Source organism: Lytechinus variegatus, chromosome 8 (genome assembly GCF_018143015.1).
Source record: "Lytechinus variegatus isolate NC3 chromosome 8, Lvar_3.0, whole genome shotgun sequence".
NCBI classification, from domain to species: domain Eukaryota; kingdom Metazoa; phylum Echinodermata; class Echinoidea; order Temnopleuroida; family Toxopneustidae; genus Lytechinus; species Lytechinus variegatus.
The window spans coordinates 18,150,109-18,166,635 of NC_054747.1; the positions used below are offsets into that span (position 1 = coordinate 18,150,109).

Here is a 16,527-nt window from a genome sequence, read left to right on the forward strand (position 1 = left end):
AAATGCGCATGCAACGGTGATCATGATAGGCCATTTCGTTTACCGATTAATCGCTGACATTTTTTTTGTTAAGAGGCCCAGACGCACTTTATTTGGTTAAAATCTATTATATCATTTAACCGCTTTTTAATATCCAGGCAATGAGCTGTATGTATTTTTTTTTTTCAATTGAAAGAAAAGTCCCTTTGCTGTAATATAATGGGATGAATTTTAGTTCTTGAACAGTCTTCTCACGAATCAGTGGAGATTGCAGGCAGTTCTCCTTAACTCGATCTTCAGCACTGCGTGTCTTGGCTTAGACCCATTTGCACATATTCGTTCATCATTTCCTGAAATTAGACATATTGCGAGCAATACTTGTTCCGATTGAATATCTTCGAAATCCCGATGGAGGGAAGTTGTTAAATTAGTAAAATACATTCGTCTGTTGAATTATCTACATTGTGTGCGGGCGAAGATACGACGGAATTGCTGCAGGATGAAATAGAAACCGTAGCCGGGACCGTAGCTGCGTCCCTGGTATTTAACTCGCTGTTTACTGCACTGTATACTGTTCTATTCTCAATGTTCTTATGATTTATAAGCCATTGATTTATCCAATATGATATACCTGAATATATCTATATTGGCATATTGTCGTGTCCTCAATTCATGCAGGCCTAAACTCTATACCTTTATTAACCAACAGATCGATATAATTACACAGCCCTTCTCTCCAACCGTATTATATTAAGCTTCTACTTAATATCTTACATTGAAATAGTAGCATTCGTCATTGATTCTTTTGATTTTAACTATCTATTGAAACGAGATATGCCTATCCAAGGACCCCGCCCTGTATGATATACCTTTCAAAGAATACTGCCTCGTATACAAGTCAAAATATTTTATTATCGAAATACTACCTTAAGTGACGGTCAGCCAGAGCGCCACTGGTAAAATTCACAAATTCAAATACGTCAAATTACCAGCTCCGTAGTCAAAATCATGTACGGGGACGCGAATACGACCGACGTTCTTCAGGAGCAAGAAATAGTAGCTACGGAATCGGATGATGAGAGACGGGGTCTCCAAACCCTACTCCTACCCCTGCTCTTTGTGGCCCTCATAATCACGACCAATGGCCTCAGCCTGGCAGCATTCGCCGTCGAGAAACGCCTCCGTGGCTACAACAACTACTTCATCATAAACCTTGCTATCTCGGATTTACTCTTCGGGATCATCCTGATTATCCCCTCCATGTACGCTTATCGTGGACATTTTCCACTCCCTGGTGATGACTGGTGCAGGGTTTTTAACGGCGTCATCAGCAGCGTCCAATTCGTATCTAATCTGATCATCGTCACCATCTGCATCGATAGACACCGAGCAACATACGATCCCATCGGGCATTTCACCACCAGGAGCAAGCGAAAGGCGATCTTTGCGAACATCGCCATATGGGTTGCTTCGCTACTTTTCTGGTTCTCGTTCACGACAATTCCTGAGTTCATTCTGGGGTACACCGACAGGTCAGGTTGTTTCCCATGGTTTGCAAGGAACCCGACCGTTAATGTTGTGACCATCTGCATGCGGTTCATCGTGCCTTTCACCATCATCCTAGTCCTCTACATACGGATTTTCGTCAAGGTCCAGCAGACGACGGGTCGGAAGCACATCCGCAAGAAGTTCGTTGCAAGCATCAGCCAGTCGGGACAGAGCAAATCGGAGCAGGAGGAGGAGGGTAATGAGATGGAACAGCGCCCTCAAGCTACCAAGGAGAAGGTAACTATTCAAACATGATTTGTTAGGGTTTATGACAGTCCCCCCTTTCTTAAAATTTAAAATAGAAAACAATACTAAATAGATAAAAGGAAATAAGAATATATTCATCTTTAACAACGTTGGTGAATGATATTGAAAGGAAACAAAAAAAATTACAAGAAAGCCCGGATGCTTTCCTCAATTGTTTCTGTATATCGGATACTCGGGCTAGTATTGTAATACTGGTCAACAATTGGAGAAAGTCTCCTTCGCGGCTGATGATTAGTCTTAGGTGGCTGGAGGAAACGTCCGATGAAAGCACCTTCCGAACTAGTTCATCAGTTACCCAGCTGATCGAGGAGCAGTTATATAAATTAAGCTTGTGTATCAACTGCACCATGCCAAGATTTACGGGGTAATTTAAACACTAGACATGAAATAAGATGTTAAAATTCTTGTTTAAAGAACGCATAAAACAAAACAGAACAGATCTAGATCTTGATTGACTACTCTGATCTACACTCACGTATAACGTCAGTGCGCAGAACATGCATGTGAGTGTAAACGCGCGGCTCTGTGTAGCTTTTTCAATCGCCGAGTAAACTCTCTTGATCAACAAAATGTAATTGATCGATAAGCATTTTCTTTACAAATTATTAATTTTTTGATTTCCCGTGCTCGAAATAAGCAAATGTGTTACTCGTTCTATATACAAACTAAGCCTATTAAACTAAGGCTACCAAATTCATTGTTTTAACGTAAGTAAACGTAAAGTTCGGAATTAACCCGTTCCAAGCTTACCATGACATTAGTCGGCTGCAGGCATTAGACAGGTACAGATTTGAGATAAAGTTAATGCCATAGCCTAGCCTAACATTTTGTCTTGTCATTTACGGCAGTATGATAAGTGTTTTGTCACAGGTATTTCTAATTCCATTGGGGCAAACCGGACCCATGGAACGTTTTGAGCCCTGGTGGGGGGGGGGGGGGGGCACTCCCATTGACGGGTGGATACCATGCGCGACCCCGGGGTCTTGTAAAGCACCCTAAACGCGTATTTTCCATATTCTGAAAATGCACCCCTTAACAAGTATTGGCGTGTGAAACCCTACCCTTAAAAGGAATTTGAAACAAATACTATTGGCAAGTATTCCCAGAACTGAGCCCCTAAATAATACAGGGATGTATTTTTCTTATTCTGAAAATGCACGCCTTAACAAGTATTGGAGACAAAACGATACTCTTAGCAAGTATTCCCTGAAATGAACCCCTTAACAAGTACAGAGATATTTTATTGTTATCACGCGTCCGTCGGTTTTACCTGTGGACACCATTATTTTGATTTAGTACGGCCCCACCTTCCACACATCGCGCAACTCGGACTCTAAACACGTAGTGTTGGGGCAAAAAGCACATCCTTTATAAAACATTTTTATTTTGTTTTATCATCCCCGCATATTTGACCCTAAACATTTTTTCGAGCAAAATAGATAATCCTTTTTTCATTATTTTTGTGTTTTTGACACCTTTATCACGTTACGTACGTAACCTGTCCTATCTTGAAAAAGACATCCTTTTTACGTGTTTTTTTTTTGGTCGCGCATGGTATCCACTCGTCAATGAAAGTGGCCCCCGGGTTTTGTGGGTGAAGTGCTGCTACATTTGAGTGCGTTGTTACATTCGTGGGGGTAACAAGGGTCTACTACTATTTTTGGTTGTGATTTTTTTTTTACCCCACAATAGATATTTGTCCATCTTCACTACTTTTATTAGAATATATTCATTTCAATAATTTGTATATAGGGAGGACAGAAAGTTGTCAAGCGAGAATCGGCTTCTGAAGTTCGCAGCGCCACCAAAACTCTTCTCTTCGTCGCCATAGCTTTCTTCATCACGTGGTTACCAATGTGCGTCGTCACCATAGGCTTCTCGATCGACCCGGCTTTCGTCAATCCGCGGTTACCGTCCTGGTTTTATCTGGTACCGTTGTGGCTGGCCTACGTGAATAGTCTACTCAATCCGCTTTGCTACGTTGTCTCGCAACCGCTCTTTCGGAAAACCGTATTTGGTTTGATTTCCCACCCTATCCGGTATTGTCGTGGTTAACGTAATCGTGGGTAAATATTTGATTGACTGACTGACTGACTGATTTTATTTGGCAAGTCACCACAACATATATAGGCTACAGTAACATAAATAAACAACATGCTTGCACCGGATGACCCACGAAAGCTCGAAAACTTATTTCCAGGGGGTCCTCGACATGTTTAGAATTACGATGATAAAATATGAAATTACACTATTTACACAAAGAAAAACTCAGAATTTACTATCGTCAATAAATAGAATATAGAGATGGTATATACAAGGAGAATATAAGACGAAAAGAAGAAGAAAAGGAAGGGGAAGAAGAAGAAAAAGAAAAAGAAGGAGGAATGGACAAAGATCCCCACAGGAGGAAGATGAGAAGAAGAAGGAGAAGAATTACGGAAGAAAAGGAAGGAGGAAGAAGAATAATAAGGAGAATAATAACATCAAAAACAGCAACAACAATAACAACACGAAGAGGAGAATAGAAGAAAGAGAGGAAAGAAAGAAAACAAGAAAGGATATATCTCTCAAAAAGAAACTTCAATCATATTATGTAAAATTAATAATAATACCTTTGATCCCTGTACAGAAATTTCAGACGGGCATCCGCCTTTTTCACGAATGATTTTACTAAAAATGAACATTCTTTTCCAGAGGATGCTGATTTCAATTTGACAAGCAAAAAGAAAAAGAAAAGAAGAAAGGGTTTTACTTCAAAAGGAAAGCCATTTTGGTCCCGAGAAATTTGACTAGCAAAAAAGAGGGAGAAGGTTTGTGACAAATTTATTTTGGTCCCAAGAAATTTGACAAGCAAAAAAAAAATGGTTTCTATACAAAATGTATGTCATGTTGCTAACATTTCCCCATTTTGCCACACTTACATCCAGGGGGTGTTGCCTATATGGAGAATAACAAGAATAGGATTATCATAATATCCGAGGATTACAGGAACTTGATGGATTTTCAGGTCGAGGAGGGGATATCTTCATCTTATGATGATTGTTTAGGGCCCCGTCTTACAAAGAGTTTAGAGTTTAACTACCGCCCTATTTCCTTACTCACCTCATCTAAAATTCTCGAAAAACTCATACATACACGTACAAGTACGTTCTTTAATAAACATAATCTTTTCTAACTCACAATTTGGGTTTCGAGAAAATCACAGCACTTCACATGCAATTCTGTTTTTTATTGATAAAATCACTACTTCCACAGATAAAGGTTTTCATACTGTTGGTATTTTCCTGGACTTCTCCAAGGCCTTCGATACCATTAACCACGAAATACTTCTTTATAAACTTTCTTTTTATGGTATTAGAGGGAAGGCCTTGGAGTGGTTTAGGAGTTACCTAACAGATAGGTCTCAATTCGTATCAGTTAACAACGTTAATTCCTCTACTCTTCCTATTACATGCGGAGTACCGCAGGGTTGCTTCCTTGGCCCTCTTATTTTTATTACTTATATCAATGACATAAAAAAGGTTCAAATTTACTAACATTCATACTGTTTGCAGACGACTCGGAATATTTTCTTTTCTCATGATAACGCAAATCAACTTGTAAGAATTTAAACTCGAACTCATACATGTAACTGACTGGATTAAGGCGAATAAACTATCACTTAACCTGCAAAAGACGAATATTATGCTTTTTAATAATAAAACACATACATTACCTGACAATCTCATTTTTTATAGCACCGTTCTTGAAAATGTATCACAGACCAGATTCTTGGATGTTATTATTGACAATAAGCTACCATGGAAACCACACATTGATAACATATGCAAAACAATTTCAAGAAACATCGGAATTATTAACAAACTCAAATATTTTCTTCCTTCTCACACTTTACTTACATTATATCATACATTAATTATGGCATTTTGGCATGGGGTTGTGCAATCCAAACACAATTACAAAGGATACTGTTGTTGCAGAAGAAGGCCCTTAGAATAATTTTTCAAACTAATTTCAGATCACACACAAAAGTCCCTTTTTTCCAAAATAATATTCTTAAAGTTAATGATTTATATCTTTTCCAACTCGCCCAATTTATGTATAAACTAAGTAAAATGATCTCCCCACAATTTTTTTCAAATGTGTTCTGTAAAAACTCCTCCATACGTGATTACCCAACGAGACAACGTAATTGTTATCATCTACCCCCAACCCATACTCTATTGGCAAAAATTCTTTCGTCTTTTTTGGACCAGTGTATTTGAATTCACTGCCCAATGACTTCAAAGAATCACCGAGCATTAATATTTTCAAGCGCATACTTAAAAAATGCTAATTTGTCAATACTCCACACGAACAAGTCAAGCTAATATATAACTGTAACTAAACGTATTTAAATCTAACATTTGATTATCAATAAACTTGTCTAATATTATATATTCTAAATAATGTCACAACAGTGCCCTATGACCTGTGTACCTGCCATGTACCTCTTTTCATTTTCAGTTTTATTTGCACCACCCTTTTCTCCTCTCTTTTTCCTTTGCCTCACTTTTTCCACTCTTATAATTTCTATTGAAAATTTTATTATTATTATCGTTGTCATTACAATTATTATCTAAATTACTTTTCATTTTTGTTGTCGCTTATTCGCTCTATTTTGGTATTTTGTAGATTATGTATTTTAATTTCGTTTTCCGTCCGTCTCTTGTGTATAGGTTATGTTAATTAGTATTGGAACTAAGTTTAGGGACTTGCCTTTTTTTACAAGCTCTGCTTTTCTTGGCAAATCCCTCCGTTCAAATAATTTTCAATATTTGTTATGAAATGTTATAGAACTGTATGTATCATTTTGAGTATGTATTATTTTGAACATGTATAGTATGTATTATTTTGAACTTGTATTTACACTGTTACTTGGATTATATCATTTGTTTGAACGGAAATAAATAAATCTAAAGCTAATCTAAATCTAAGATCTATCTGTTCATGGACCTACTACTCAGAATAGTAGGTCCGTGATCTGATCAACCTCAACGCTATGGAAATCCATCAGTGTCAAAATTTTGTACTCATGAAATCTACACACAATGTCCTTTCAAGAAAAACGATGAATGTAGCAAAGACTTTGAGCAAACATGCAATTGACAAGTTGAGGTGCTGGCATTCCATAGTTGTGATTTATCGGATCGGTCGCAACTCTTTGAAAACGGGTAATTATAATCTGTGTAATTTAAGGCATGGTCACACCGCCCGAGCGTTGTTGGAGCGGTCGTGGAGCGGAGAGAAAAAAAATCATCACCGCTCGCCACCGTTCACCATTTTCGATTTCGATTGTTTTTTTTAATGTTTTTTTTCGATTCCCCCCCCCCCCCCAATTTTGAGAGCGAAATTCGACCCTCTTTCCCTACCGCTCCACGACCGCTCCAACAACGCTCGGGCGGTGTGACCAGGCCTTACGTTGTCATCATTAGCACATGTACTGTACACGATTTTATGTTTATACGCCAAGAGTCCGCGAGGACAATTTTGGTATTTTAAAGCAGATACTAGACTGATAAAATGAATGAATTGCATTAAATTGAATTGGAAGTAAGAAAATCAAAATTCAGTGGTTAACCATGTACATGATAAATTCAGACCCTTTCCCCTCTAATTCCATCCTTTGATTAGATTATCCAAAGTTTTACTATCCCTGTGCTGTGTAGCGTTAACTTATAAGGGAATACAATACACGAAATCAAGAGAGAAAAATGGCATGGGAGTACGTTAATATTTTTGCCAAAAAATGATGGCATTACTAAAGGGGGCAGAAAGAGGAGTATCGGATGAGGTGCAGTCACATTTCCCCTGCGGCGGCCTTTTGGTGACTCGAAAGCAGCCCTTTTAACACTGCCAGTTTTATCATGTAACACGTAAAATGCCCTTTTTGAGCTCGCCGGAGGGGAAGTGTGACTGCACCATGGGTAAGAAGGGAAAAGGGGTTAAAGGGAAAGTGGAGAAAGATAGGGAGTGGAGAGGGGGGGGGTTGAAGTGGGAGAGAGAGCACTGCATGAGAGAGAGAGGGAGAGAGAGAGAGAGAGAGTAAGGGAAAGGTAGCATGGACCTGGCCACGGAGGATTATCTATTGTTACTGGGGTGCTGTGACAATGCTCAGCACCCCCAGTAACAATAGAATAATCCTCCGTGGATAGGTCCCTGACAGATAGATGGAGAGAGAGAGGGGGGGGGGGGGAGGGAAGAGATGACATTTAGGGAAACGTGCAAGATGACAACTTAATGAAGGTTCGAACAAGTGGTGAAAAAGCTGTCGCGTTGGTACTTTGTAAAAAAAAATCATATTTACGATTACCAGTAACCGTCTCGCATGGCATGGAATTAGATTCAATTAAAATGAGACCCAATCTCCATCTTCATTACATCATCATCCTAATTCTATTAGTGCCATATTCCATGTAACAATGTAAAAAAAAGATGAAAGGTGTATGGTTGGGAACGGACCGATACATTAAAAGATATTGATTTAAAAATGGAGGGGGGGGGTAACCACAATGACGACGAGACGGGCGTTCTTACCATCAGAGTAATATAAATAATCATCTGCCATTGATCTGTTGGGCAATTCAAGAAAGCCCATTAAATGTCATCTATAGAGGACAATGAATTGCATGGAATAAGCATACCATTCTGACATGTCTGAGGTGTTTAATAACTGTTTTAGTGGCCCAAACATGGAGTAGTGTGTGCGCGGTGCTTTCTTACCGAAAGGAAAAGGCGCTGTATCAAATGACCTTTTGATTGTTTTGGACTGTACTTAATATACATTTACATCAAGAACACGATGATAGGTTATAAATCCAACTAACGAGATGCATAATAATTATGCAGAATCTCCATCATGTCTCGATCCTGAAATTATATTATCGCATGTCATCCACCGACATAGCACATAACCCATGAGCTTGCGTCTGCTCTTACGCGAATTATCCTTGGAGTAAAGAGTGTTTGCACCACAACACAGAACGAAGCCCACAACAGAGCAAATGCATTACAATCGACATTCCAATCACAATGAAAACTTTGGAGGTCTTTGTCGAAATTGGTGAATTCCATGACGAAACTTCTGTTTCGATTCCCCACCCCTCGACAAAGAGCTCATTGTCATGAAGGAAGGGTATATTACAATATATTCTCTGTTACCGAAAGCGTTCTACGTCACGGTTGCGAGAACTTCCGAATACAGATGTTTGACATCGGCACTCTCGTGTGGCACTTTGGCGCTTTACAATCATTGGGAACGAAGAAGCGTTGAAACGAAATTATTCGCATATCATGTATTGTGCAATTGAAGTGTGTATCTTTATTTTGCTACCTTATCTTCTAATTGCTGGTAAGTGCACTGTATTATTGATTCGTATTGTTTTACTTTTAATTTCTAATGCTAATTTAATCATTTATTCAACCTTTCTACCATTTTTATATGCTTTTCTTCCACATTGTTCTTTCTTTCTTTCCTCCTTATCTTTCTTTTTCTTTATTTCTTTCTTTCTCTCTTCCTTCTTTCTTTCTTTCTTTCCTCTTATTTCTTTCTTTCCTTCCTTATTTCTTTCTTGTTTCTTTCCTTGCTTCATTATTCCTTTCTTTCCTTCCTTCCGTATTTCTGTCTCTTTTTTCTTTCTCTCTTTCTGTCTCTTTCTTTCCTTCCTTCCTTCCTTCCTTCCTTCCTCACTCCCTCCCTCCCTCCCTCCCTCCCTTCCTTCCTTCTTTCCTTATTTCTTTCTTTCTTTCCTTGTAAGAATGATTTTGTTAGTGATTGTATTGCATCATTTCTTTCGTATGCGCCTGAAAAGGTATGAATTAAATTGCTCACATTACCGGACCTAGATGCAGCGCAGCTAAATATAACTGCTATCATAAAGGCATTCTTTCAGTTTTACGCCACTTGTTCGTCATGGTGTCAAGAAATTTTATGTCTACTCATTTTCAAGGAGGATTAACAAAGTGCATGCCTGACATATTTCTGCTAGGGGCTTTGAACTTAGTTCAAAGGGAATTAGTTTGGTGTAAAACCATCACTATTTAAACCCAATAGGTCGGAATTCGAATTTTTCTTTAAAGGACAAGTCCACCCCAACAAAACGTTGATTTGAAAAAAAGGAGAAAAATCCAACAAGCAAAACACTGAAAATTTCATCAAAATCGGATGTAAAATAAGAAAGTTATGACATTTTAAAGTTTCGCTTAATTTCACAAAGCACATCTTGGTCGGTATGTAAATTGGCAGACTGATGACGTCACCCACTCACTATTTTGTATTTTACTATATGAAATATTCTAATTTTCTCCTCGTCAAGTGAAACAAAGTTTTATTTCTCCCTTAACATGTCGAATTACCATTATTTTAACAGTTTAAGGTTAAGTTAAGTTGGTCCTTATTGTCAAATTTTTAAAAATTTAGATATTGTATTATTCAAACAATAAAAAAACACAAGAAATAGTGAATGATGGACATCATCGACTCTCTCATTTGCATATCGCTGAGTTGTGCATATCACTGCTTTGTGAAAAATTAGCGAAACTTTAAAATGTCATAACTTATTTTACATCCGATTTCGATGAAATTCGCAGCGTTATGTTTGTTTGATTTTTCTCGTTCGATTCAAATCAAGACTTTTCTTGGGTGGACTTGAGCTTTAAGTGAATTCTTGGATAGCCCCCCCCCTTTTTTTTACCTCGTCATTCCTCCCCTCGGGGGGGGGGGGGGCACTTACATTGACGAGTGGATACCATGCGCGACTAGAATAAACAGGACGTCTTTTTCAAGATAGGGAAATTCGCAGCGTTATGTTAGGGCACGTTACGTACGTAACGTGCCCTATAAGGGTGCCAAAATACTATCTATTTTCGATAGAAAAGCTACGTGTTGTAGGGTCAAATTTGCGAGGGTATAAAAAATCGAGACTAATTTGTCTTATAAAGGATGTACTTTTGTCCTGAGAGTCAACACTTAAGAGTACGATTTGCGCGAATGGGGCTGTACTAAACCCAATGATGTAGGTAAAGGTAAGACCGACGACCGACGTCCATGACATAAAACTGAAATATCGCTGTAATTGTTTAGGGGTTCAATTCAGGGAATACTTATAGTATACAATAGTATCGTTTTGTTTCCAATACTTTTTAAGGGTAGGGTTTCACGCGCCAATACTTGTTAAGGGGTGCATTTTCAGAGTATGGAAAATACGTGTTTAGGGTGCTTTTTGAGACCTCATTGTCGCGCATGGTATCCACTCGTCAATGGAAGTGCCCCCCCCCCCCCTCCTGGCATCCCTCCTTCGTTCTAACTATTGCTGTATAGGCACTTGAACAATGATCCAACAGGGCCCCGTAACACAAAGCTTAGCAATGATCGTAGAACATTTTTCTACGATTGATTCCATTGACTACAATGTACAATCAATCGTAAAATTCAAGCGTAAGATCAATCACTAACCTTTGTGTTACGGGACCCAGATGTCAGTTATTCAAAACAACGTCTGAATACGCAAAATCGTAAATTTTACGGTTGGTGGTATTTCTGATTACCAATTGTTAAGTATTCTATAAACCTGTTTCTAATGGCCGTCGAGAACAAGAACTTCCGTTTACAAAGAACGATTAGTATGCCTATTATGAGAATTACAAATCGTGTTTCGACGACCGGAATGCCAAACACTAGCCTTTGGATGTGTGTGTGTGTGTGTGTGTGGGGGGGGGGTGCTCGGGGTCATTCAATTACAAATTCATTCATGTTATGGTTATTGTCTCCTAATTGTTGCTAGCTTCTCCATCCGTTATCATGTGCACTGTCTTCGATGACAATGGCCTACTACGTGCGTGTATGAATAGATTGAACGTACAAGATAGCAAGTCTTCATGTTTGCTAGAACGAGAGCTGCGAGCATGCATGGAGAACAAGCCCACAAACTCTACAAGTAAGTGATATTTTCAGCTTTCTTGTTATCTTTATTAGATTAGCACATCTTTATCCATTATGAAATAAAAATCTATTTTTTTTATTAACTGTCATAATAGAAACTTGCCTATGAATACTAACGACCGTCTGAAGAAGGCCGTCAATCTGAGAGGTCGAGATGGGGTTCGAAAGTAAATGTATTTCAGCTTTAATTAGTAAGCACTTCGTTTTAGATAATAAAAACATTCAGAAATTCTGATGTTATGTAGTTCTAGGAGCGTAGCCACAGGGAGGCATGTGGATCGCCCCTTCTTGATTTTTTTAAGTTGTGAAAAAAGAGATAATGAAACAAAAAAGAGAAGAAAATTATCGAAAATGAATTTCTATCAAAATATTCAGGCGTGCCACTGGTAGTATATAATTCGCAGAAAATTTCATGATAGTGAAATGGAAATATTTCATGGCGAAATTCATGGGCCGTTTTGCCGGACAACCACCACAACTGAAAAAGATCGTGCAAAATTTATGATAAACAATTAAATGTATAGCTAAAACAAAAATCAAACAAAATAAAACCGCTCTTAGAAAATTACACTTTGGCATGTTTGGATGATCAGTATTTGAGATATTGGAAAATAAGCTGCTAAAAGGATCTCGATGAGCTAGTGGCATCCTGGCAATAAAATCCATTTAGGAAAATCCACAAGTGCTCGTGGACCAAGCGTATATCACCAATTTGCCCATTTTGCTCTAGATGAACCGGTATTCGTAGGTGGTGAGGAGGAGTTGGTGGTGGTTCTCGACGGCGAGGATGTAGTTCTGCCCTGTCGGGTAACCGGTGATCTCAAAGGTTTGGAAGTGACATGGATAAAGGAAGACCCTGTACAATGTGAGTTAGGGTGGTGGTAGTGGTGGTGGTGGTAGTGACGATGGTGGTGACGACGACGACGACGATGTTGATGATGATGATGTTGTTGATGATGATGATGTTGATGTTGATTATGATGATGATGATGATGTTGATGATGTTGTTGATGATGATGTTGATGATGATGATGAGAATGATGAAGATGATTATAGTGATGATGGTGATATAGCGACGAGAATGATGATGAAGAAGATAATGCTCTTGATTATGGCGGTGTTGATGATAATGATGGTGATTTTGATGATCATTATTATTATTGATGATAATGATAATGATGATGATGATAATGATGATGGTGAATGATGATGGTGATGGTGATGATAATGACAATCGATTATGTCAAGAAATTAAAAATAATTTTCCTAATATCTTCTCTTCCCCAAGCACTCTCCAACACTCGCAACCCCCGCTTTGATGTCAGACGAAAAGGAAACACAACCTTTGACCTGTTTATTGCTTCCGTTGGATTAACTGATGAGGGTGTATACATCTGCCAGATCAATACGAGAACCCCAACATCTCGACGGGTCGAGTTACGTGTAGGACGTAAATTCTTAATTTTCTCAATCATCATCTTAAAAAAATTATGGATATGACACAGATATGCATGTGCAGCATGTGATACTAAACCTTTTTTTGTGTGTGTTGATCCACAAAACGTCACAATCACACAGTCGCCAACCAACACCTCATGCACCATCATAGTTCATACACTCGCCACACGCACGCATCCTATCTCACACAGACGCACCCCCTTACACTCGCACCCTCGCTCACACTCGCACCCTTGCCCATCACACGCATCCTCTCACAGACACACACACACTCGCATCTTCCCACACACTCGCATACAAACAGACACACACACACCCACACACACCTACCCACACGCATCCTGTCATACACACGCATCCTCCCACACACACGAACGCGGTCCCACGTGCATCCTCCCATACACACGCTTACAGACACACACTCACCCACACAGACTTATACGACCTTCCCCTTTGGCTTGCAGACTTACTATTTACCCGTGAGATTTCAAAGTGAGAGGCAAAATATTGCTTCTAACAAAATGAATATCCAACATCCATTTGACAATGTCGATATTTTTGCCCCCAGAAATTTCAGACGGATTGCAGTAAAGACGTTTTTCTATCGTCTTAGATCCGACAAATTCTCATTGATTTTTGTTTTTCTATTCATCTCATCAATTCGTATTTTTTTTCCTTTCTCTCGTTTTTCTCCAGGGCCGTCATTTATCCAGGCCATCAACTACGGAGAAAGCGCCATTGATCTCCAGGTCCAAATTCCTACCATTGCCGTCAACGAATCAGATTCGTTCTATGTCGATTGCGTCATTACTGGATTCCCACCGCCGCTCTTACAATGGATCTCATTGGTCAACGATATCGAGTCGGCGATGAATATGCAGTATATTAACGTACATGGAGGAATCCGATTGGTTGTTGATAATGTATCACGTGATCGCGGAGGCGACTACGTTTGCAGAGCGAGTAATTCATACGGAGAAGCTGAGCAAATCATCAGCCTGGTCGTGCAATGTAAGTTATGGCTTGTTCTTCATTTCATCAAAGAAATATTTAAGTCTGTGTAAAGCTTTGGTAAAAGGGTAAATGAATTATACTGGAGTACCATCTATTCTAATATTCCAATTCACAAAAAGTATAGGAGCCATAAATTTGGAACTGTTTCGTATGAAGTATCTTCTGTCGATAATGTTTTATTTTCATTTAAAACAAGCTTATAGACCTACCTTACATATTTAGTGAAAGTAGGCCAAGTCGAGACTGGTATAAAGTTGGTTGCATGCGATTTTATTTCGAAGAAAACATCCTCGCGCGCACACTTTTCAATTCCTTTGGGTAAATGTCCTAGACTATATGATTCAAAATCTTTTAGTATTGGGATGTAATTTGACAAGACACTGGTGAGACAACCTACTTCCTCAACACTTCAATTTGCTTTTGCCCCTTTCTGGCCAAAATCACTCCCTAGCTGGCTTGAAAAGAAAGGCTCCTATAGGGGGTACATTATTGATACCCCCTAGTTGACTCTTGATTTGTCAAGTACATTTATGGCCGTATGCAATCTTTATTTCCTGGGGGGGGGGAAGAGGGATATTTTTTCTTGGAAGAAACTCAAAAGCGAAGCGACAAGGACCGACCTTGTCATGGGGCGCTTATGCATTTTCTAAAGTTTGAATAAGTGAAGTTTGTGAAATTTTAGGGGTATGGGCCACTTTTCATCACTCTATGATGGCAACATCAGGCCCAAAGAAAAATCTGGGGAAAAAAGAAAAAATACGCAGACATTTTGTTTTGATCAAGCACCCGAACTAAATTAATTTTGATTTACTAAATTTGTCTAATTAAACACTGATTTCATTGCCTTCACTTGATGCATACATTCCCTCTCGTTCCCCCACGCTCCCTGCCCCTCTCCCACCCTCTCCAACCCTCTCTTCCACTTCTATTCTCTGTAAAAACAGATAAGCCCATTATATCTTCCCTTCCCTCTGTCATCTATGCTGGACTGAAAAGTTACATCAAAATCGACTGTGATGCCGACGGTTTCCCTCCAGCGAGATACAGATGGATTCAAATTAAAGAAGACGAAGAAAGGTTTCTTTCATCACAAAGGTAATAAGGGGTTTCACTCAGTGATCAGCGGAGGATCAAAGAACACAGTAAATTTATAGAAAATGACAGAAATAATGACAAAGAACAGCTGAGAGGTCTATATAAAAAAAATTGAAAGGGAATAGGAGTTTCGCCCCGGAGTTCCGGAGCTGACGAAAAATTGCAAATATGTCGTTTGTTCCGAGTCAGGAACTCAACTGATGTTTTGATTCACCTATTTTCGACAAAGACTTCTTGGTTGTTCATTGTCATGACGGGTATACATTACAATACAATACATTTTCTATGTTCTAGAATCCTCCGTAGGTCGTTGTGCGAAAACATCCTAATATGAGATCAAAAGGGATTGAGGGAAATGCTTTTTGTGGCGAATCATGCAGGATGGGATTGGATGCGGATGGTGGTTCAACTTTCTTTGCCTTGCTTGGCAACCCCTCAAAATGATTGGGTGGGGGCAATACATGAAACTGCGAATGAAAAAAATGTTTTCGGGCTTAAGATAAATGAAAGTTGTAACTATTTCAAAAGGAGTTCGTGCAGAATCCAATCTAATGACCACCCAAGTGTCTGTATGTATGAATACAAATATATTGCTTTGCCCAATAATTCTGGGAGAAATTGTGTAATTGCTGAGAAATAAGCAAAAAAAAAAAGAAGCATGGTATTTCAGCATATTGTCGGGACTTTACCACATCAATTTAATACACCGTTTCCACATTTGTTTATCCGTGTTTATTATCTTTAGTATGGCCATTTTTTCGGCTTTGAATGAATGATTTGACAGAGTTGGGTTTATGTAAATAAAACTAGATATGACCTGATATGGTGAAATTTAAACTTTACTTGAAAGATTTTCTCATGAAATTGTTGTTGCAGTAACTACTTTTCTTTATCTTCAAAGGACAAGTGAACCCTAACAAAAAAGTTTATTTTAATAAAAAGGGAAAAATACAACAAGCATAACATTAAAAATTTCATCGAAACTGGATGTAAAATAAAATGTGATGACATTTAAAATTTTCCCTGAATTTTACAGAACAGTACATCCTGGTCGGTATGCAAATGAGGAGACTGATGACATCATCCACTCACTTTTGTATTTTATTCTATGAAATATTAGAATTTTCTCCTCATTGTCAAGTGAAACAACGATTAATCCCTCCCTGAACATGTGGAATTGGCATTGT

General features: G+C 38.7%; 2 protein-coding genes across 2 annotated transcripts; both read left to right on the forward strand.

The window, feature by feature from the left end:
* The first annotated feature begins 987 nt into the window (after positions 1–987).
* LOC121419531 (trace amine-associated receptor 13c-like) lies at positions 988–3,849 on the forward strand. The gene is made up of 2 exons (XM_041613986.1): positions 988–1,764; positions 3,547–3,849. The coding sequence occupies exons 1-2, from the start codon at positions 988–990 to the stop codon at positions 3,847–3,849; spliced, it is 1,080 nt and encodes a 359-aa protein (XP_041469920.1).
* A 7,750-nt stretch (positions 3,850–11,599) lies between these two features.
* On the forward strand, positions 11,600–15,344 carry LOC121419533 (neuronal growth regulator 1-like). The gene is made up of 5 exons (XM_041613987.1): positions 11,600–11,768; positions 12,504–12,638; positions 13,062–13,223; positions 13,928–14,242; positions 15,190–15,344. Exons 1-5 carry the CDS (start codon positions 11,633–11,635, stop codon positions 15,342–15,344), a joined length of 903 nt encoding a protein of 300 aa, XP_041469921.1. The 5' UTR covers positions 11,600–11,632.
* The last annotated feature ends 1,183 nt before the right edge of the window (positions 15,345–16,527 follow it).